The 25129-nt window shown below is 41.3% G+C and overlaps 1 protein-coding gene across 1 annotated transcript in view; it reads left to right on the forward strand.

The window, feature by feature from the left end:
* Positions 1-25129, forward strand: part of LOC138521059 (uncharacterized) — a 512462-nt gene that overhangs the window by 197376 nt on the left and 289957 nt on the right. The window contains exon 6 of the mRNA XM_069633584.1: positions 7046-7159. Coding sequence (XP_069489685.1) covers positions 7046-7159 — 114 coding nt within the window. The remainder of the gene's footprint in view (positions 1-7045; positions 7160-25129) is intronic.

Genomic DNA, 25129 nt, shown 5'->3' on the forward strand with positions numbered 1-25129 from the left:
ACCTGACACTCCTGTGATGACTCTTCTGGGTCTCGCTGTGCCTGTCAGCCCTTTTGCGCACTCGTGTGCATTGCATGGGATGACAGTTCGATTTGGAAAAACCGCTCTATGTGGTCACAGAGCGGGCTTTTTTAAATCAATCTTTTTTTTTGGTAATACTATAATTTTATGCCAAGAGGCAGAGGCAATGGGCCTTGAGGTGGAGGACGAGGTGGATTTCAAAAACCTCAAAGAAGGGGAGGATTTAATGGTGGATAGCCACCCCAACGTTGGAATTGCAGTAAATTAGGTCATTTAGCTAGGGGATGTAGATGTAGGTGGGGAAAGGCAGCAACAGAATTGGCAATCTACAAGACGGGGGATGGGATATGCTCCACAGTATAATGCAGATTCACAAGGATATTATGCCGAAGATCACACACACATTTAGACATATGTACCGCAAGCACAGTAAATACACTGTATGCCAATGCAGCTGCCACAAGGGCAACAACAGCAAGCACCTATACAGATACAACATGCACCTACACAAAAAGTACAACAGGCAGGTGCATCACAATGGCACATGGATACGGGAGCCACGCAAGTAGCTGCATCCAAATTGGGGAATATGAATGTGGTGGGAGGACATCCTTTTACAGTTACGGGGATGGATTTATATCCACAATAGGACAGCCCAAGAAGGACCTGATGTGTTCAGTGCTATCTGTAAGAATGGACCCCAGAGAGGAACCAAGGGTCAAGGTGATGATAGAAGGCAAGATATTTTCCTTTATTGTGGACACTGGAGCAACTTGTTCCCGTGTCTGTAGGGGAAAATATTCAATGTCAGGTGTTGTCATAAATATGCAGGGATTTTCTGAGGCAATGAATTTAGTTTAATTTACAGACGAATTACCAATGTCCATAATTCTATAGGTGAGCATGATATGTCTATGCCATCATTATATCATTCCGAGGTTGGTGGTAGTCATGGCGCTATTTGCTCCATGACTGCCACCAATAACGGTACCGTGTCCGGTTTGGTGCAATGGGGACTTACCGGTCTAGTCAGAACTTGGCGGGACCGGTAAATCCCATTCACCAAACCATTCCCCATTCCCATTCAGCCCCTTCAGGGCTCAATGGGAATGGGGAGGGCGCAAATAACGGGCCGACGTATGCCAAGCCCGTTATTTGCGCCCAGGTCCCTTAACGGGTCCCGTCCTTATCACCTAGTCAGACCAGGCGTTAAGGAAGGGACCCGCTAAGGGGCCTCGTAGTAGGGCGGTAAGGGATTACCGGCAACGGTCTCCTTACCGGTGCTCAGTATGTATCCCTTACCACCCTACTCGGAATGAGGGCCAATATCCTTTACTGACAAAGGAATAGTGTGTTTTACTCCAGGGATACATCATGTAAATGTGAAGGAGCTCATACTGGTTCTTACAGGAAAGGAAGTTTGATGAGGAAGTGTTTTTGCAGAGAGTGACTATCTTATTATCATGGTTTCCTAAATTGATTTGGGAATCTATTGGGAATACCTGATATGTTTTTGCTCAAGCCAGAGATTCATGTGGATGAGGAGAAAGGCCAAATTATCCTTTTAGAATTAGAAGCAGCAATAGTAAGAGAAGAACCGGTGATGCATCTTGAGACAGACGATGAGGGAAGGGTATGGACAACGGTGTTAGCTCTCTACGAAGGATATAGGTTGACAGATTTGGCAAATGAGGAGCTATTTAGGGATGAATATTCAAATGATGAGTTAGTATTTTTCATAAATCTTACTTATTGGATTAAAGTAGAGAATGTAGAAATACCACAGAGAATGGCATTAGTAAAAAAGAAACCACCATTTATTCAGGAACACTTGGAAAAAGCATCAAGTATCTTATGGACTACAGGTCCACATGATGTATGAAATTAAGCACAAACCAGGAGCAATTCTGCCACATGCAAAGCAGTATCCAATGTCCAGAGAAGTAGATGAAGGTATATTCGAAACCATATCTGCTTTAATGAAAAAAAGGCATTTTGGTACCATCTGATTCTCTGTGCAACAGAGCTGTGTATTCTTCAAAATATCAGCAAGATGGTCGTGGAGATTCATCCAGGGATTGAGGACCCTAAACAATATAGTTGAAGCATAATTTCCTTTAGTTCCGAATCATACGACAATACTGTGCAATATCTTATTTTAGTGTTGTAGATTTAAAAAATGCATTTTTCTCTATTCCCCTTCATGGAGATTCACAAGATTTGATTTCCTTTTCCTATAGAACGATTCGCCTGAAACATACTCATTTGCCCCAGGGTTATTGTGAGTCCTCATACATTATTAATAGAGTCCTTCAGATGGACCTAGGTAATATTCAACTTGAAAGTGCCATAACTCAACATGTTGATGACATTTTAGTGTGCGGTGAAACAGAAGAACGATTCAGAGCAGACTCTGTCAAACTCATGACTATACTGGCAGAGAAATGGTACAAAGTAGTTAAGGAGAAATTACAATATTGTCAAAAAGAAGTATTGTATATAGGACAGTTGATCTCACACAAAGGGAGAAAAGTGACACCTGAAAGGGCAGAGGCTATTATGAGGACTGAACAGCCAAAAACAGTGAGACAAATGCAACCATGTTTAGGCCTATGAAACTATTGCAGGGCCTGGGTCTTCGATTACAGCACATCACACCACCAGAAGCCACAACATTACCAGGCTGGAATGAATGAGCAGCAAGAGGTAACAAAAACTGTAAGGAAGTCTTTTCCTGCTATGCCCACTGTCTCTGGAGAACAAGATACCAATGCAGATAAGACCACCCTCTTCCAAGATACACTTCTAGAAGGACCTCATGAGCATACTCTTCCCAGAGCATCTCACCAATTGCTGATCGCTCCACTCTACCCTTTTCTTTCCTCTGGAGTTCTCCACCCACTCCTCCACCCCTTCCCATCCTAGCTCCTCTACTACCCTGGCACCCTATTTGTAATCAGTGGGTGTATCCCCCTTTGTCACCGCTCCATTGCTACCCAGCTAGGTTTGTGCTTTATAAATCCCAGACATATATGCACATCCCACCTTCTTCAGGATTCAATAGAGAATAGGTACTGTGTCAGTCTTCCATTCTGGATTTAATGGAGTATATGTGAAGGTTCAGTCCACCTTTCTCAATTCAAAGGTGGAGGTTCAAAGGGTCCTTCAGGATTCCATTAGGACTATGTTCAGGTTCAGTCTCACATTCAGTATTCAGTGGAGTGTAGGTGCATGTCCTGCTACCCATCAACATTCAATGGAGACAAGGGACTAGTCTCCTTTTCAGGATTCAGTTAATACTTCACGCAGATTCAGTCACATGTCATATGACAGGGAAAACCCTCTTGGAGAAATCAGGAAAACCCAGTTAGTATTATCCTGGTCACCCATTTTGGAGTTACCATTTTCGTGCAGAGACTGGTCAGTTTTCCTACTCTATCCTGATAGATATCTTAGCCTATCTGACCATTCCACTGATATTCGACCTCAACCGCCACTGGGAACAGCACACACCACAAGGATTTCGCACACTTCGCTGTGAAAACATTACTAGAATACTAAAACATTAGTAAATAATGGTGTGGGCTTCACTGTTAAAATCGCTGAATGGATTTGTCACAGAGACTAGCATAGGAAGTCATGTAATGATATCATACATTCGTCTATGCGAATAATAAGCCGTCTCCTTTTTAATCTGGGTTCAACCTGAACACTCTATTGAAGCTGTTTTTTGCATTTAACCAATTTTCTCACTTCTTTTTCTCATGCCAAACAACCTTCCCTATCAATTGCTCTTGAATTCTCTGCTGCTTGTGTCAGGGTGGAGCATTCAATTCTTTGTACTTTTGTTCCCCATATTGGCAAATCAGGTGCTGCACCTTCCTGTTTTTTTGTTTATCTTTCTAACCACCCTTAGTCCCTTTCGTTGGTTGGGAAATCCTCTTGCTCGCTTAACTTTACGCTCTGGGGTACCACATGGCTTTGCCTTCATGCCCTACTTTTTAAATTCTACACTATTCCTCATTCTTCTATTAGTAAATCCTTTGGTTTTCCTTTCCATTTGTAGGCAGATGACTCCCATCTTCTTTTCCCATCCTTCTCTGACGCACTTCACTCGTTTTTCTGTGACTGTCAGTTATTAATCTCTGGATGCTTTTTGATTCCCTTCACCTCAATCCCCCTGAAGCTAAGATTATCTTTACCCCCTGCCCCTCCTCCTTAAAATTGAACCATCATTCTTCTATCTCCTTCTTTCTTGACCATCTTTCTCTTTCCATATCTGCTCAATTCTTTCAATCCCCACCGTGCTTCTATTTGTGCTCATTCCTGTCTCCTAGATTAGGGGTTACATACCTTACAAGCATCTGAAAGGCAATATGGCAATATATAAAAGGACAAACACACACTATGGTGTAGGTCGATGCAGTGTGTTTATTGTCTAACGGATGGTGATTGGATAGACTTTACAAAGACCAATGTGAGTGGTGCACCCTGGGCGTGCTCTTGCAGGGGAGGCTTGAGAATGTTGGGCAAAAACAATGGATTGCGATTTCCCCTCCCAGCATGAAAAAGGCCAGCAAGGCCTGGCATGGGAGAACCACTGGGGGAAGTCAAGAGAACATCAGAGGGACAACAAGGAAAAAGCGAGATCCTAGAGGGCTGTGCCCTCAGGCACTACCCATTACATAATGTGGCAGTGAAAAGCGGAAAGCCTTGGTATGAACCTCAATGCATTGCTTAGCCCTTGCTCTATTCTGCAGAAATGCTCTGTGTTGTTCTCTACTATGTACTCCCTCTTTGAAAATGACTCTTTAATGTTTAGCTAAGTTCAACTTTTCCTAGAATTAGGTACAACACTCTTATTGCATGTGCACCACTACTTCAAAATATCCTCTGCATTTCTTGTGCACTCTATTTGTCACTATTGTGGATAACTTCAGTAATTCTCCTTCCGAGTAAGCGGGTATCAGATTCAGTATCAGATTTAGTTCCACAACCCTTTGCTGACAGTCCAATGTGAATTGTATTGCTTCATAAGAGTCAAAGTGTCTGCACTGATTAAAAGCATGATGCAGGTTGTGTGCTTGATTGCTTGTCCCTGTGCTCAATCGCACTGCAAGGACCAGTACTTGCACCTCTAAAACGGGCCAGGAAACCCCTCATGCCCTTCACTAATGACGCCACGAAAGCCGACGCCCGTGCTTCATGACTTCAGTGAGACTTGAACTGCTGAGTCTGTGCTAACTGCCACACTAACAGTTTCAAGGTGATATCCCAACACTACTGCCTGGCTTCCAAAGTTTAACAATGGTTACTCACAGTTTCTTCTCCAGTGAATGGGTTAAATTCACTTCAGGAAGGTCTCTGCCCGAACCTACAGTAGTTGCCAGTCACAATCTTACAAATATGGTCTCTTCAATAGACCCTGGAAGGATTCGAACTGGATCTAGTCAGAGCTACTTTAAAACAGATATTTCTTCCGGTTGATGTCAGATGAAAGATATCACAGCCCTTCCATGACCTTCTGAACCTTCCCACCATCTTGCAAACGGAAAGACCTAGCCTCATGTAAGGTAAAACTAGTTAAGGAAATGTGATTCACATACATCAGCATTCTTCAATACATTCACAGTCACTCCAACACACACCCATCCTGCCACTAAACCTCAATACTTCTTATGTGAAAAGCAACCACCCACCGTATTCACCACAACAGCCTGTTTGTCACTTGTCAAGGCCCTGACACCCTACAGGAAATGATCAAATGCTAAAATTAAAGGCTGATTGCAGCAGCCATTAGTTAATGAATAGTTCGTGTTTTGGTGGAATACGCTGGTACCGGCTGAGTCTAACAATGTGATATATGAGCATTTGGGGCATATCTTGGAAATGGGAGGATATTAACTTGCACAATGGCAGCCATGATGTGCGGAAAGAGGCAGAACATGTGGATTGGGTCCCATTTGAGAGCTAACACCTAGCTCAAGGTCCAGGGGCAGCCACACAGACGTCTGTGGGCATGGAGTGTGGTGCTGCTGTGCGATTCTGCCTCAGGAGCAGCCAGTCGTAGCATAGCATCACCAGTAGATGTGTGGAACTGATGTATTGTAAAGGGCAAGACAGCGTCTAGATTTCATGAGTTCCACTGAGAGTCTATTTATAGCTCTGGGAAGATAGTCCCCTTTTGGGGCAACCATCATTTGGTTGTTTTGTGATTATTAGTAGCAGAGTAAGAACTCTGGATCATAGCCCATCCTCAGCAGGTATTCATCTATGCTACACATTGCTTAACATTTGTGTTTTCTCTCTGCTGCTGGAATGGGAAGGGGAGGTCATGCTTTGGTCCATGCCTGGTCATTGTTGCTATAAGCTTTACATTATTTGTAAAATGCAACCTTTTGTTTATTTTTTCTGCTGCGAAAATTCTTATTGATATTACGGTATTTTCAAAGCTAGACTATTGCATTTCGGTTTTTGTTGGTCTTCATGCATATGTTCTTGTTCTTTGTAAGTCATTTGCTAAGGCCCACCTCACCCCCATAGTGCTCCATTTTTAACTTCGCTTTAATGGCTCTCCTTTTCCATCTGTTTCCAGTTTTGTTTTTGGTGGATGTGGCGTGTCTATAATTCCATCCATAGTCTTGCCCCTCCTATCTTTCTAAGTTCCTACGTTTTGTTTTTATCGTCCATCATCCTCTTTTGCCCCATCTCGTTTTCACTCTTTTGGCTCCAAACCCTTTTAATGCCCTTCCTTTGTCTGTGTGTGCTGCTCCTACTCTTTCATACTTAATTTCTTCTCTAAAGGCTCTGCTTTTTGTTTTCCCATGAATGAAATTGGTACTGCATGTTGCCAACTTTGTAACTTATCCTATTGTTGTATCTGCTTGTTTAAATGTTTACATTGCTTTAAAAATCTCAGCAACAAAAAAATACATTTATAGTTGAATAAAACTATTGTGATTTGTGAATTGTTTATCAGTTATAATATGCCTTTCAAAAAGTCTTAAAATGTGTTTCTCAGCAGAAGTTTGCAAAAGTAAATAAAAAGCAAGACCTCGTAACCCCACTGTCAAATCACCAGAACTCGGTTGAAAAGGATGCTGTTGCTTCATCTTCCAGGAAATCTGGGATTTTCAAGGTACATTTCACTTGTAGCAGCAGGTGTACGATTTTGATGGTAATTTGGCGTATTTATCGCCAAACTCGTAATGAGGACCATTGTTTATCATTAGAGAAGGTATTGTTTTAAGTAAACAAATATAAAAGTACATTAAGATAAAAACGTGTCAACTGTCTCATAAAATGTGCATGATATTTGCAAACATTTGTGTGGAAATAGAGTTCACAATGTGTCTGTTTGCAAAGGAAATGCATGGCTGATGACGAATATGCAGCAATCCAATAAGAGTAATGGACAGTAAAGATACAACATATAAACACACCTAGTGAAGAAGCTTGGGATTTAAGTTGCTGCTGCATTCAAAGAATTCATATATTTAGTTTTTCATTGTACGTTATGCATGTTGAAGTCGGATGCTATCATTAAGATTCAAAGCTTTGTTGAGACAAATAATCTCAACAAGAAATAGTCTAGAATCTGTCCTGCCAGCTGCACTAACAGCTGTGGGTGATGGTTGACGATGGGGGCACAGATGTGCACAAGCTCCTAGACCTATTAGTAGCTTTTCTCCTTGTCCTTCTTAGCATATTGTATTATTTGCTGTCAAAACATAGAAGCTTTGTGTCGCTAATTCGTGAAGTAGGAATATCCAAACAGTTGATGCGTTCAAAGAGTGCCAGATTGCAGAAACCTTGCACCTGTGCAAGTACAATGTTGCACGCATTGGGACTAGGGCAAAGTTTGACCTGCTGCCAAAAAGATAGGGGACATATTAAAAACCTTTGCACCGTGACAAGTACAACTTTGCATGGTATTTGCACTATGGCAAAATTTGCCCTTGGTCAAAAAATTATTATTTCAATTATTTATTTATTTATTAAGTTGTTTTTCAGTTCATAAAACATTACAACTTTTACATTAATACGTACTATCTCAAGATGAATTTATTGTATAAAAATAGAAAAAGAAATAAATACTCAGTCATTCATACAGTAATACATAATATAGAACATTTATCCATACAGTACTTAAAAGGCTACTGAACATTTCCTTAATACATTATTACATATCAATAGCCAATTTGTATCAAAAGCTTTCAATATTTCTAGGCAGAATTGTTTTCCATACTCCATATAAAGCAATATATACAGCCTCAGATTGCACATTCAGACACCATCTCCAGAATTCCTCTGATTGTACATAATTCATATTATGGACGAATCGACCATAATACAACATAAAATGATTTTGTCTTTCATGATATGAGGTTAATACGAGCCTAACAGTTTCTAATTCATCAACGTTCAGGCACATTCGTCAGTATCTATCTTTTTCCGAGATCTTCCATTGGTGACCGAAGGTAGATTTCACCGGCATTTGGTTGATTTGCATTAATAATCTAAAGTTCCGTACAAACGGGTCTGGGCAACATATTAAATATCTTTGAGGTTTATACTACTCATGTACAATCCATTCAATATATTTAAAATTTTTCATACATACGAGTAAAATTCATCTCCCAATCAATTCTCTTTGCTTTGGATTTAAACGCTTTTTTGATAACAGGGAAAAAGCCACATCAATTCATTTTTGCCTCCCACTGTAGTTCTTGGAAGTATTCACAACAGCTGGTCATATATTTACTCCTGTGTGTAGGGAAGTCAATTTTAACAGCATTTGTACCAATGACTTGTAACAATTCACTCTCTGGTTTACACACAGCTTTCAAATTAAGAAGGCCCCGTTGTTGCCTCACAATGGATCTTAAAGACTGCAGGCCAAGTTCCATCCTAATGTATTGAATAGGGCACGAACGAGGTACCCCCAGAATGGTTCACCAAAATAGACCTTCGATTCTCTCAAGGAAGGAAAGGTCAGGAATAGTGATGGCCTCTAAACCATACACCAAGACCGGAGTAAACCATTGGCGATATAAAGTTAGTATACCTTTTAATGAGTAACCTGCATATTACTTAACAAACTTGTAGACCATCATAGTAATTTGTTTGTCCCTCTTAATTTTATTCTCAATTAAATATCTGTATCCAATTTTACAATTAAAGAGGACACCCAGATATTTATACACCTCAGTGTATTCTACATGACCCAAGAAACTTCAATTCTTACTCTGTTAACTTTCTTAATAGTAAACAGCATGGCCTGCGTCTTTTGCAGATTAATGGTCAGACCATTACAATACATTTTGTACCAGAGCAAAGTTTACCCTGGTGGTAAAACAGAATGGTATTAGCACTAGGGTAGACTTTGCTCTGGTGCAAAAATGCATTGAAAGTATATGTTTTTTTCAACTGGGGGAATGTAATCCCTAGTGCTAATACCATGCACAATTTCTCTTACTATGGGGCAACAAGTTTCTAACTTGGCCCTAATGTTTTTAGCACAACGGCAAACGTTGCCCTAGTGCTAATACAAGGCAACTTTGCACTTGCACTGATGAAAGGTTTCTGTAATCTGTCCCAAATCATACAAAATAGTAAATCACATTCAAAAAACGTCTTTTTAACAAAGGCATTGCACAGCGTATCTCCCAGCTCGAAATCTAAAGCATGCCACTACCCCAACCCAGTGCATTCCTTCCCTATAGCCTGGACAACCTGAAAGACAGGGTTTGCATTCAGTCCTGGTGGTGGCACTCTCAGTTTAAAGTTGTACCCATGCTTATCTCCATTTTTTTTAAAAAAAACACCCCCCTTTCCTTGTTTACAACATTCATTTTAAACATCCCTTTTTCTCAAAATCAAAGAGTCTGCAATTACAACACCCTGATGCTTGAAAATGTCTTACCTCCACAAGACAACCAGACATCTCTATGTATTGCCCTACTTGTCTTCACATCGCAGAATCGTTTTACACAAGCACTTTCTGAAAAAATGTGCACGTGTGAATGCATTACACAGTTTTAGGGTTATGTGGTGCAGCCATTTACTGTGAAGACTAGGTAGAATGAGGGGCTTTGGAATGCTTATGGCCCGTTCCCAGTGAGCTGTGACTTTTCAGGGAAAGGGGCCATTAGCACCCTCCAATCCACACGTCTTCCCCAGCTCAATAATAAAAGATAGATCAAAGAAACAGACTTGGGGAATCACCTGGGGCCTGTGAGGCCCAGCTTTGGCTTTTATCATAGGTGGACTTTGTTACTTCAAAGGCCTTGTTAGTGCAAACAAAAAAAGCCTTTTCTTAGGATTTCAAGGAGGCAGACCTCTGTATTTTACACATGAAAAAAAGCATCCTTTCCTTGTTTTTTGGAACCAGAATGCATACCACACAGCATTTTAAGTGCCACCGCCGGGCATTCAGCTTTGAGTCCAGATCCAAAAACAGCTGCTAAACATAGTGATATTATGCTCTCGTTCTCTCAGTGTCACTATAACTCTTACAATGAAGGCCACCTTATCAAAATCCTCCATCCAGTCTTCCATTCGCAGATATTTTGTCCCCCCACAATGCTTGAGGATGATGCTCTGCCCTAGCGAGAGTGCTTTCTTTGTCTAAAGCCCTTTGTATTGGGTAATCTTGCTCTGTTCGTTAGGTAAAAGAAATTGACAATCGTGAGCATAGTGGGGCTCATTTTTCTTTCTTCATTTTTTAGTTTATTACAAACCTTTATTCGTACATTCCTTTATACAACAATATCATTAAAAATTAAAAAGACAGAAACAAGGACAATATTCCCAACATATACCAAATCCTAATAAATTAAGACCTCTCGATACCCAATTCCCTACATTGAGATGGTTATGGCCATACTATCAAAAATCAAAGAAATTTCCTATAAAAAAATTAACACATTTGTCCCTAAAAGTCTATAATAAAGTTTGTTTAAGTGCACTAGGGCAAACATAATTTTTACTTGGAACCCATTTAACAACTGACACCAAAGTTCTTCTACATTTGCAATTCTTACATCAGACACGAAAGACCTAAACAGTGATAATGCAAATCCTTCACCTCGTCTCATTCTAAAATCAAATGTTTCCAATTCTTTTTGTTTTGCCTTCTTTTTACACAACTGGCATGATCATTCTGCCTTTTCTGTTCCCCTCCTTGGACATCAGACAGTTAAGGGCCTCATTATGAGTTCAGTGGTGTGGCCAAACAATGGTAGTAATGCAGTAGTAACAAATTTACTACTGGATTACCGACGCATTACCGCACCACTAAACTATGGGGTTGGTGCTAAAATGGAGGAAAACCCTCTAGCAGAATACTGGACGTAATCCACCACCTTAAAGCCCAAAAACTGCCAATTTGGTGGAATTACCACTGAAGTTGTCGCAGTTTTCTGTTTGTTGTGGCTGTAGAAATGAGGAAAGGGCCAGAGCCCAACTAATGTGTAAATATTGAAAGAGCTGTGTAGCGCATGCAGGGGCGCTGTCGAACAAAGGGAGGAGCAACCGCACTCTCGGTATACTAGCATAGGGCATTATTGATAAGGTGGTGGGCAAATGGAGAGGGCCAATTGTGTACTAATAAGAACGAACAACACAGGTCTGTGAAGAGGGCCATTGCATGTAAGAGTGGAAAGAGTGTGAGAGGGCGCAGCCTGTGGAGAAGGCAAGTGTGAATGAAAATATTGTGCACAAGTTAATCAGTAACTATATGATTGAGTGAGTGGTAGTGAGTGAATAAGGATAAAAGGGTATGAAGAAAGGGAGGAGGGAAAAGTACTCTAACAATCAGGAAGAGGGTTTGATAATGTCATCTCAAAGGATGGACGCACCCCTTGATCACATGTGCAAAAGGTTGCCCCAATATCGCAATGAAATATTAAAATACCACTTTCAGTTGTTGAACAACACAGTGGGAAAGTGTTATCAGGAATGGCCCGGAGAGGGAACATTTCAAAACATATAATCAACAGTATGTATTCATATTTGCTAGCTACATATAAAGGTGTAAAGCATAAAAGGATTCAGGATATTTTAGGTCTTTGGAAGCTTTACGAGGAAATGAAAGGAGAGAACAAGGAAGAGGAAGGGAAGGAGGAAAGGGTAGAGATTGCCCACCTCCATACAGATTCTATTCTTTATTGAAACCAGTGACAGGAAATACAAACCCCTGGCGAGAGTCTCCAGAAGACAAACAAAACCAAGATAGGGCAGGAACCCCGTCCAAGAGATAAACAAGAGAAAGGGTGTACAAAATATATAACTGACATCAAAGAAAGCTCACAGCAGCAACTGGATGCAATGTTTTGGGAGGCAGAAAAAGTAACAAGGGAAATACAAAAGAAAGAAAGGAACAAGAAAAGGGGGCAATAAGAAGGGATGGACAGCGGGACAGATACAATTTTGAAATTGACAGATGGGGACAGGACCTGGAAGAGGATGAGCGAGAGACAACAGAGGGTGACAATACTGCACCAGATTGGGAGGACAATATAGATGATGAATTCGGATCTACGTGATCCGACCGCGGCTGGATGTTTGCACCTTTCTCATGCGAACACACGTACATACCCACACCCCACCAACACCCACAACACACCCAGAACACACCCATGACACCCCCCCCATCCAAACCCTCAACACACCCCCACCCACACCCCCAACATAAACAAACCCCACTTACCTTCTTCTTCACGCTGGGTCCCTGTGGTGCCAGTTCCCTTTCACTTAGGTGATCGGGAACCGGCGCCGCAGGGTCCTGTTTTATTTATTTATTAATTTATGGAAGGCTGCGGGGATACGCAGCCCTCGTTTCTTTTTTTTTTTGTTACAATGCTACCACCAAAGGATCAAACTTTTCATGTTCGAACCTTTGGTGGTATCATTTTTAGAACTTTTGGTTCATGCAAACCATTATATTTGATAAAAAGGTACAACCTTAACTTAACTTGTGAGCACAGAGATAGGAGGAGAAAGGAAGGGGAAGGCGAAGAGGGGGAAAGACAAACAGGGAACTGGGGAAGTTGGATCCAAAGCAGAAAAGCGAGAATGGTGGTAGTAAAGAGGCCACGGAGGGGGAGAAGACGCGGAGCATGAACTCAGATGCCCCTTCTTCACAAGGCAAAAGGGGAAGTACAATATGTGCCCTGGCAGACAATGGATAGAGACAATCTGGTGTACAGTTTACCATCGCTAATGGCAGGGGCCGGCAAGTGGATATACGTATTTGATACATCTAGCAATAAGGGTGTCAGGCTGGTAATATCCACATCCAACGCAGGAGCTGCTGAGTCCCACGATCCCACTAAGATGTCTAGCTCACAACTAAACTGAACAGCTGAGTACTAGACACCCCTGGGGGGAAGGGGGAAAAGTGGATAAAATAACAAATCAGACACTGGATCTTCTATCTTCATCCGGTCTCTGCATGAATGAAAATTGTTAAGCATTAAATAATATTACAAAACTAAACAACTATTATTTTATGAATATCAACAATCCTACCTGAATACCCTCTGCAAAATGCCCAGAGGATGATAATTATTTCTATATATTTTTTTTTTTAGTTTTGAAATAACTCCAACTCTTTTACCCTAAAAGCAAACTTTGGTGGTCATGTTTCATAACTGTGCTGCTGAAAACCAATGAACTGAATGTCATTACAAGTGACTAAACTGATGGAGGCTCCTTGTGGAAATAAATGAACTTGAAGAAAAGAAAATGTGTTTCCAAACAATGTCAATAAAACTGTGAACACAAACTCCAGAATGTCTCAAGAAGATGAGTCTTTTGAATGAAGCACACTTGAAAAAATAGTTGAAAACACAGAAATAATCTTTTGTTTTCCTTAAAATGATACTATTTCCTTAATCAGTTCATTCCATTTCATTTACCTCTCTTTATGGAAATAGTTCAACAACCAAAGGAAATACCATTTAATGTTGAGTGCAGTTTTAAAGTAAAGTTATTCCTCAAAAACGTCTTTGCATGTAATGAGATGCATTTGGAAGATTCCTCATATAATATGGTAAACAAGTCTTATATATTTTCCTCTTTGTTAAAAATACCTTGGCTCAAAAATAAATATCCTTCTTGGTGCTGCTTTTAAAAAACAAGGTTGCCTGTGCAGTCATTAACTTTAATAGCCTTTAAATATCATGTTTTCATGACTTAATCTCTGATGAATGAGTTTGCCATGAAAAAACACTGGCTTCACAACACGACGTCTTTTAATCCTTGCACTTCAGAGGAGAAAATAACAGAAGATAAGGCTAACTTTGGCAGTTCATTTAGATTAATTACATAAAAAGTACTTAGCTTATTTTTTGCTTTAGAAGACCTCTCAGCATTTTCTTCCACAGGGAAAATTAATTTCTTTAGAGTAGATGTAACTTGAATGAGTTGTTTCTTTTTCTTTTAGTGTTGAAGATATTTTCTTAAGAGTTTTCCAAGGCCCAAAACATAGGAGATAAACAGAAACATGACCAGCTCAGGAAACTACACTAAGGCAGTTTAGAATGTTGGGAGTCACACCATTGTCAACCTGCCACCCAATCAGAACTCCTGCCTCTGCCCTCCATCTTGGCTTGGGGTATCTGCAGTACTCTGAATATGGAAGTTAAGGCCCAACCATTTTAACAGTGAAAGGACTATATTTAGTTTTTAAACCTAACAATGAAATAAACAAAGAACATAAGGATAATAATTCTTTAATTACCACCTATTTACTATGGAACCTGACAAAGGGATATTAAGGTATTAATGGTAGCATTGGTGGGGGAGCAAAGTGACACAATTTGGCAGGAAGCAGGATATGCAGGGGTGAAATTGAGCTCTAGCATACATGACGGGGCACCTTTTAATAATTACTGAGAGCACGTCGGGAAGGCTCTGATTGAGCTGTACCCAGACACGTCAGATGTGGCATCAATATTAGGAGGGAAAATGAAGCCAGATGAGAACCCTGCAGAATACATACGATCAATCCAAGAGATGTGGACCCAAGAGAACAAACAATCATGGGATGACAAAATACCTTTATTCTATCACATTTTAGTGAGGAGACTTGCCACAGACTTCCCTAGAAAAGGTGGTCGGGATAGAACAAAAAGGATGGCCCAAAATACAAGCCACTATTGTACATTATTGCAAAAGGAAGCAGGAAAAGGACAAAGAAGAAATAGACAGTAAAATCAGAAAATAAACTGGTGCGGAAAAAACTAGCGAAAGAACGGAAGGGGCAATACCTATGGGACAGATCAATATTCCGCCCGTCCAACATGGAGGACTTCCAATGACTACAAAAATACAACAGGAGGGGATATATACAGACACAATATAACCCACAGTTTGGGGGACAACAGATACAACAGCAGCCTGGATTTATGAATACCCAACATCCTTTCTGTGTTGTGGCTGCGCTGGGTGGCTGCCGCCGCACATAACCTATGGCTTTAAAACCGTGTTTAAGGCGTGTGACGCCTCCTGCTCATTGCACATCCAGCAAGGGCTGACGTTTTCCGGCACGTGTACTGTGATCTGCGCTGAAGAGAGTGCAACCCAGTTGAAGGTAGCCCATGCTTCATTGACAAGCCAGGGGGACACCCTCTCTGCAACACTCATCTGGAGCTGCATAGAATTGCAACGAGCGACAGCCTGGGCACACTATCCAGAGGACATTATTGGAAAAGAGCAGTAGCCTGGCCACACCATCCAGAGGATGTCAGGTAGGGCACGTGCCCCCACAGAAGTGGTCTTCAAACTTTTTTGGTCTGGGCCACCCGTGAGCAAAATGTGGGCATTTCAGGCCCCCCCAAAAAAACCAAATGGACAGTAAATCCAAATGGCTATATGCACTATTGCGCGCTGTCAATGCACCCTACTCTCAGCCTGGCTCCCCCACCTGCTCCCATCACAATCTGTGGGCTCCCTGATCTGACTCCTAACCCAGTCCCTGGGCTCTCCCCACTCAGATCCCACCAATGTCCCTGTTCTCTCACCCCTTGTTCCCACCACTTCGCCATTGGCTCCCCCATCCTGCCCGAACACCAGTCCCTGGGTTCTCCCCACCCCGCTCCCAGCACAATCCCTGGGCCTGTGGCAGTTGGTGAATTTTTTATGTGGAGGGGCATAATGTTTTCTCCCAGATATGCGATAGCAACCAAGCTAGCGAGGGAGCTCGAGCCAATCTAAGAGGGTTTGGGGGTTTCTCCCCCCAGGACATTTTTTGAAATAAAGGGTTAAAATGTTGAATTCTAGAGCATACTTTTCAGAAAAATTGGTAAAAAGCCAAACAGTTTGCAATTGGCGCTGGCAGGGGATGGGGGGCGTAGGGGGCAGGCATGTTATTTTTTACTGGACATCTATGACAGATGTCCAGTAAAAATATATCATCCCTGTCCCCTGGGCCTCACAGCACCTAACACATGCACACAATCACACTTACAGCCATCACCTTTTTGTTTTGCCTAAATCACTGGATACCTGACCCACCTTTGTAGAATAGTATTGTTGAGGCTGGTTTTGGGCCAGGTATTTACACTAATTCCTATTAGTGTCGTTCTCCCGGGGTTCCCCCCTTTTATACTGGTGTTTATTATTTTTCTCCACTTCCCCTCTCCCCAGGAGTCTTGTGGATGCAACTGGTAATAGAGTTAGGTACAGGTGGGACACTTGAGGTCTGTGGGCTCCAGCAACTTCTAAGAGACTTGGCAAACTGGAACTGGACAGCATATGGGTTACTAAGACCCTACAGTTAGTGTCTTCTTTATCACTTTGAATTTTGCAGTTCAGATTTTTTTCTAAGAGGAATTGATAGCCTTGTCCAGTTGGAGGTGTTTATTGTCTGCAGTACTTCCCCAAAGCTGCCATGCTGATGGCATCCAGGAAATGCATTCATGTCTGGATAGTCGTGGCTAATGCAACGCAAAGGTGCACGGTATTGAATGCCACGTGATTTTGTTTTGGCACATTTTCTCCATCCATGCTTCTGTTCTGACTCCCTGTCCCACCAGACGGTTGAATCTCTTTGCGTACCCTTCCTTTGTGGGGAGAATCCAGCAAGTGAGTTTTCTCATCACAAGTCTAAAACAAATTAACGTACATGCGTATACACAGAATACCCAGTTTTTTCACAATTCCACATCATTAAAAAAAACTCACCTTGCCCCATCATTAGATAGTAACATTATAAATCCTCCTTATGCTTAATCCCATCTCCAGCCACTAACTACGACCTTCAACCTTGCAAGTCTGAAATCATCTCTTGTGTGGATTAAACTGAATGGTTATATTTTAAACGACAAACTGAACTTGTGGTCACCTCTCTCAAGGTATCCTGACTTGGCACCCTTTAGTTTCTGGGAAGGAGGCAGTGTCACATTTCTGACCATAACAAGACCTGCCTGTGCTGTTTCAAAAGCGTACAACTGGCGTGCACCTGCCTTAATAGATTTAGGTGATTGCTCGAATTTAAACTGGCCGAAATCGTTAAGCTAGCAGAACATTCTCTTTCATGACAACTGAAGCAGATGTTGGGGGGTCCAGTTTGGCAGGAGGCACTCTGTATTGAGTCAGGTGTGCTGGTATGCATAAATGGGCAGGTAATGGGAAGGGCAGTGAGGTATGCTTGGATCTTGGCATTCTGGCACTTTGGCTTAGGTACTGTGCAGTTCTACTGAACGAAGTAGTGTCTGTATAGATAGTTCAAGAAACATCACCACATGCTATTGTTGGCATCTATCAATAAGAATTCAGGTGGTACATATCAAAGGAGACAGAGTTTAAAAAGTGCCTGGCTGTATGCAATTAATTAATTACTCATAATTTTGGAAAATATAGTATGTTTCTGAGCCTGGAAACTGCAGTGCATGAGGGTGACACTTGGGCACATTGTTATTTTTCCCACCCCAAAGGGCATTATAATGAAGACTGAGCAGTATTATTTTAACTCCCAGCAAAACCTGCCTGAAACAGACATGTGAGCTGCTCTCTATCATTTTGTCAATAAGTGTCTCGACATTTTGTTTTTTAAATGAGATATTTAATAAGTATAATGAGTGGCCCAGAGCAGCAGACACATAAGGGACTGTACGTAAAATGCAATATGTCAGTAATAGATTCTTAAAACCTGATGTATATAGTGGGGCATGGATTCTATAGCCCAAGGTAAATGGTTGTATCCAACGTAGGTCATCAGGACTCAGGCAGTTCACCCAGTACGGTTCCCCTCAAATGACAAAAACATAATTTCCTTTTTTATGTGGTACAGATCAGCTAATATATTTGAAAAAAACAGTACCACATATTTCAACCAATATTGAGTAGTTATCGATTTATTTCAAAAGACCGGGTCCCAGTTGCAAAATAGCTTCTTTCTGTTTTGCTTTCTAAAAAGCCCATCAGATCTCATTAGCACGATGTACATTTTTGCAAGTATTTTTTATGAATTTGGATGTGTTTTGCTATTTTCATTTTAATGACAGTCACTCTGTGTCAGGTCTTGCTTGTCCAAATCTGCAAAAACTGCTGATCCAACAGACCCACTCTGGACATTCCCAACTCAACCCTTGATTCTACAGCTGAGTCGGAAACCCCAGGGAAGGGGGTAATGGATAAAATAATAAACCACAGACTCTCCTCAATTCTGCTCACAGGGAATCTGTAGTTGGGAAGAAACAACAGCACAGTAGTATTTACTTTTTAGTCTTGTTATTACCTCAGTTACTTTCATCTTTTCCCCCACTTGCTTCCCCTTTTACCTGTATTCCTCTGCTTTGTGCTGAGAGACTTTAAACAGTTTCTCACACTTCTGCTTATGGTTGCCTTGAAGATAGTCTAACTACTCCCTATATTAACTATCCCTAACTAACTACTAAGCTAACTAAATGATTCACTTAAATACTGTATTCTTGAAAAATGTATTTTTCTTCTTTTGTTGGCAGCCTTTCCTTGTCTTTACTGCCAGAAGACTTTAGCCTTTTCCTTCAACTGTACATTTCCTTTGCTTTAGATAATTCACTTTTCAACTTATTTTACATGAGAAAGCTAACTCTGGGACAAGAAGATTTTTTCTGTACACTTAAACGTTTTGCCTCCTTCCAACTTGCAGGCAATCTAGAGTTAAATGTACTTCCCGCTTTGCGCGTGCACGCTGAAATGTACTGAGGCTTCTTGACTTCCCACACTGTCACGGGCAACAAAGAGTTACTTGAAAACCTTAATTTCCTTCTTTGCGCATGCACGCTGAAATGTACTGAGACCTGTTGGCCTTGGGATAAACTTTGTCTTCCCTTTTAAATGCAAATACTTAGTGGACAACCAAAACCTTTGTCCCAGAACATACTGTGAACTAGCCTGGCGCTTTTGGTCAGAAAATTGCTTATACTTTAACTGTCTTTTCTGCTTCCACCGAATTCTCCTTTATGCACTTTAACCTGTCCCTCTACCTCAGAATTATTAATCCCCACTGGAGGCACTCCTTTCAAGAAATGTGTGTTAAACCCGTCATTGCAAAAGAAAGGTGACAAGTTAGTTGAGTCCTTCACCGAGTTGTTACAGCTAAATTCTTCTATCCACAAAAGATCCACCCAACCACTCTCACCCTGCAAAAAACCTCTAAAATACTTCTTCAACTCCTGATTTACGTGTTGTGTCTGCCCATTAGTCTCTGGATGATAATCTGAGGACAATATCACCTCTAATCCTAACTCTTTAAAGATGGCCCTCCAAAATGTAGAGATACATTGTGACCCTCTATCTGAAATTATTTGAGTGGGTAAACCATGTAACCCAACCACCCCCTGTAGAAAACTCTAGGTTAAAACATTTACTGTTACTACTCCATTCATAGGGATAAAATCACAAGCCTTCGTTAACAGATCCACCACCACCAAAACTGATTAACATCTCTGATCCTTAGGAAGGTCCACAATTAAATCCATAGACATTGTATACCATGGACTGGGGGGTATTGGCGAAGGGGTGAGTAGACCTGAAGGTTTCCCCCCACCTGACTTGTATCAGGCACACACCTCGTAGGTTTTTACATGATTCAATGTATCCTGTCTTACACTTTCCCACCAAGACTCCCAACCAACCAACTCCAAAGTCTATCGATATTCCGGATGCCCCACTAGCTTGGATTCATGACATTCCCTCAAGATATCCTCCCTGAGTTTCCCTGCAGGTATGTATAATTTAGACTTCATATAGGGAAGACCATCCTCAATTCTTCGTTCTGGATCGTGATTAACCCATGTTTGAATCTCTACTTCTAAAATGTCCTGTAACACCTTCTTTCAAAACTAATCACTCTCCGGTATCACAATTGAAATGAACCGATCTTCAGCAATAACTGGATCCAACTTGCTTTTGAACTCCTTTTCACTACCAGGAATCTGCCTAGACAAGGCAGATTCCCATTTAATTAACCTGGTTTAAAAGTAAGTACAAAGTCATAGTCCGGCAAGAACAATGACCAATGCAATTGTCGGGGGGACAATGGGCCTCATTATGAGTTAGGAAGACATTTGGTGGTAAATCAGTCAAATAATAGCCCTGAGGAATTACCGTTACCATCGCTTGGTCTGGTGGAATTTACACCTGATTACAAGTGGTGGTGGTGTAGTAATTCCCCATTTATTGTGGGTCCATTTGACCCAATGAGGCTTTTTTTGAGGAATTACTGCAACTGAATTACTGCCGTGGTAATTCTGCCAATTCTGCCAATGTTTCCATGTTGAGTGGGACAATATACCTCCAGGGTTTTGCTGGAGGTAAATCCTCCACTCAAAACCAAAACTCATAATTTGGCGTAGTGGTAAAATTGGCAGTAACTCAGTTAACAACAATTTTACCACTTACCGCCTAACTCATAATGAGGCTCAATATTTGTCAGTCCCCGGCAGTCTCATCTGTGACTCAGCAGCCTGAGGAGCTCCAGCTCGTACTTTTTTGCAGACAGGCTGCCCATGCTGCAACCCTCACAGCTGTGCAAGCCGGGTCTGTTTACCCACTGATACCACCTTGGATCAGCATTTTTCGACCTCCAGTGAGAGCATCATACAGAGACCAGCTCATGCGGCTAGCAGATCCCAAGTTTAGCGCCTGTGAAATCTATTAACCCATAGCACAGACATCAATCTACACAGAACTCCGTCCTGATGAAGGCTGTGTTAAAGATGAGGCACACCTAGCCCACCTAGAAACGGCTGAAACACCTGGTGTAGACGCACTACTCCCCCCAAAATTACAGCACATTAATGCTGTTTACGCAAGAAAAATAATTTTGTGTACCAACCATTGTTCTATGTGTTTTCCACAAATGTTGACTTGAATATGTACACTGTAATATGTGAATTTCTTGGCAAACCCTAATAGGAGTCGGGTTTGTTGCACACACACAATTTGGAGACTGTCCCAAAAAATGTTTTTTTGGCACTGTGTGTTGTAAATATCTTTCTATTGTTTTGTCTGATCGTTCTGTTTTAGCAAACCATTTTGATGTTTTAATTTCTCTAAATGTTGGATTTATGCCTTTTTGCACACAACTCTAATACAAAAAAATGAGATGTATCTCTATAACATACTATTGAAGAGTGATTCCTTCCTTAGCAATGCAGAGTTTGATAATACATGTGGAGGTGTTGTTCTGAGCCTAGCACCCTTGGACCTATTCATTTGTATCTTTTGTTTTCAATATTCTAGCGGACTTCAAAAAAAGTAAATTTGTATGATCTGTTAGCAACATCAAAGTATGCTTAGACCCCAGCCAATAATGCCTCCAGTCTTAGAAAGCCTTCTTAATTGCTAGCAGTTCCTGTTCTGTGATCCTATAATTAGTGTGATCAGGAAGTAACGTCTTTGACAGCTAACCTGCTGGATGCAGTTGTCCCATCTCAGGGTGTCTTCGTGAAAGAACAGCCCCAATAGCAAGATTTGACCCATCAGCTTCCACAAAAAAAGGTTGCACGGGATCAGGATGTAGAAGAATCGGACTTGAATAAACTCTGATTTAACTTCAAAATGCCTCTTCCACCTCTTGGGTTCTGACAGATTTGGCTCCTTTCTTCAGCAGTTTGGTTATGGGTGTTACAGTATGTGAAAAGTCCTTAATGAATGTACGATAAAAATGTGCAAAGCTTTAAACATCCTTCACACAGGTATGTGATGGCCAATCTTTGAATGCCTTAACTTTTTGAGAGTCTATTTCCAACGCTTTAGATGAAACTACAAATCCCAAAAACTCCACTTTTGTCGTATGGTATTAGCTTTTCTCCGGCTTGGCAATGAGTTTGTTCTCCCCTAATTTCTGTTACACCAGGCGGACATGTTCTTTATGTTGCTAAAGATCACTGGAAAATATCAAGATTCATCGATATATACCACAACAAAAATTTCGAAACGCTCAAGCAACACTTCATTGATACAAAATTGAAATGCAGCTGGAGCAATACACATGCCAAAAGGCATAACCTGGTACTCAAACAAGCCACATTTTGTTTGAAAGTCAGTCTTCCATTCATCAGATTGTTGTACTCTAACCAAGGGATAGGCTCCTCTCAAATCTAACTTAGTGAAGATAGTTGCCCCATGAATCTGATCCAACATTACTGAGATTAATGGAAGCAGGTATCTGTTCTTGATGGAGATCTTATTCAACGCCAGGTAATCTATACATGTTCGTAATGTTCCTTACTTCTTGGGGACAAAAAACAATGGGGATGCTGCGCGAGACAGAGAATGCCTGATGAATCCTTTAGCTAGATTCTCCTGAATGTGCTCCTTTAAATGCTCATTCTCTTTTCCCATCAAAGCATTTATTCTACTGCAAGGAATCTGGGCACCGGGTTCTAAATCATTCTTGCTGTCATAATCGCAATGAGGTGGTGGTTCATTTGCCTCGAACTCATCGACTACATCTCCAAACTACTGATAGCATTCTGGCAGAATTCCAATGGCGGTTCCAATCATATGCACCGAAGTTCCCACCTCCATCTAACCGATCACCACCACATCGGTAGATACACTTGAGTCCTCCAACTCCTCCTTTTGAACACAAAATTCATTACAAAAGTCTGAAGAAATGTCTACCATCCTTCTTCCCCATCTCCAATCAATTCTTGTATTATGATAAATTAACCAGGGCATCCCTAAAATTGCCTTCAATTGGGGTATATCTATTAACTCAAAACTGATTTCTTCCCAATGACCCCCTGGCATTTCCATTTCTACTTTGACGGTTTCATGGGTAATAAGGCAAGGTTAATTGTGACCCACCCACTGCTCTAACTTTCTCTGCCTTTTCCTTAAGAACAAAAGCAATATTCATGGCCTTTACCACATTCCAATTGATAAAGGACCGGGTAGCCCCTGAATCAATCATTATCGGACTACTCCCTTTCAAGACACCAAAAGTCAGACAAGGTTACATTAATAGTGATGTGGGGAACTGCTGGCTGAATTTTATTAGCTGCTTGCTGTGGTCTTGAATTTGCTGGCTAAAAGGTTGTTGGGCACCAAGGACAATTCCCAACAAAATGCCATGTCTTCCTGCAATACATACGGAGATTATTCAATCTGTGCCATTCCTTTTCTTCCTTGGACAAAATTCTCTAATCTTGCCTGATCTCTCTAAGTTACCTGTTCACAAATCCCTAACCACAACTTCCCCTCTTCCTCTTTCTTTCTCACTTCTACTAAAAACTCTTCTGCGCTCAGACCTACGTTCTCCCAGGCAAAAATATACCTGCATTACCAGATTAATCAAAGCATGTGGCCAAGGCATACTTCAAGTCACCCCTAAGCTTATATAGAACAAAGAGGCCATCTGCTTTCCAGAAACAAAGATTTCAACTGAGTGATGTAATTCAACAGATCTTTTCCTCTCTGCCTCAACTCTAAAAACTCTCCATCAAGTTCCTGAGAAAGTTGCCACCTGTCAAACATTTTCTTAAACACCATCTTGAAAGCAGTCAGATCCATCAAAATTGAGTTCTCCTGTCCCACCAATAGAACTGCACAGGCAGCAGCCTCACCTGTCAGGTAAGATAAAATAAAAACTATCTTAACTGTCGCAGACACAAAAGCCTCCCGCTTGCAAAGGAAATTAAGTTTGCACTCAGTTAAGAGCATCTGACATTTCTTGACATCTCCGCCAAAATGTTCTGGTGGTGCCAATGGCACAGGCACAGGCACAACATGGAATCTGATTGCCCCTTACCAACTTTCTCCTTGCTCAGCACTTCCCAAAGAATGTGTTCTAAACAACTCTGGGGTTCAAGGACAATACTCTCCACCCAAGATAACGGTGCTACTGATGCCCCTTCAGCTTGTAAATTAGACACCTTTAAATTCAACTCCTCCAGCCTTAAATGTAAATCCTGTGTTTCCCTTCTAGAGGCCTGCATCTCCTCTCTCAATTCCCTAATCACGTCCCCCAAATAACTAGCTGAGGCCTTTGTGGGATCCGTAACAGCTCAGGTGCAGTTTTTAATCATGGACATTTCATCCTTTCAGGTCAGGCTTCCTTCTTCAGTAGATTTTCTTCAGATCTCTAAATTAGGCCTTTCGTTAAGGAGCTTAAAATCACTGGACCTGTCACTAACTTAGTTTCGATGAAAGGCAGTTAATGGTGCAAAACACATTCCAAAGCATTGTTCTTTCTAACAATCAAATTAGTTCACTGACCCTCCATCTTGGCTTGGGATTCTAACATTACTCTTAGTAGAAAGAAAAGGAACTAATGACTCAATGCCAATGTCAAACCCTGATCGGTAGTTATAGTTCCCAATTCTAACGTTTCCCTGCCAAAACACACTCCAGATTTATGAATGACTATTGGCCACCTGCAGAACATGACACTCTGCAGTATAACAACCAATGTTTTCTTTCTTTTTGCTCTGCCGTACCCTATATATTTATTTTACTTGTCGATGTGACAATGACTTCCCCTCTCTGTCTTGCACTTGTCACCCAGAGACATCTTGTCCAGGTGTTGCTCTTCTGCCCCTCAAATCACAGTAACTTCATAGCACAGGCAACAAGTTAACCCTAAAGTAGTTTGCCCAGTGGCTAAACC

Source organism: Ambystoma mexicanum, chromosome 1q (genome assembly GCF_040938575.1).
Source record: "Ambystoma mexicanum isolate Mex_15411 chromosome 1q, UKY_AmexF1_1, whole genome shotgun sequence".
NCBI lineage: Eukaryota > Metazoa > Chordata > Amphibia > Caudata > Ambystomatidae > Ambystoma > Ambystoma mexicanum.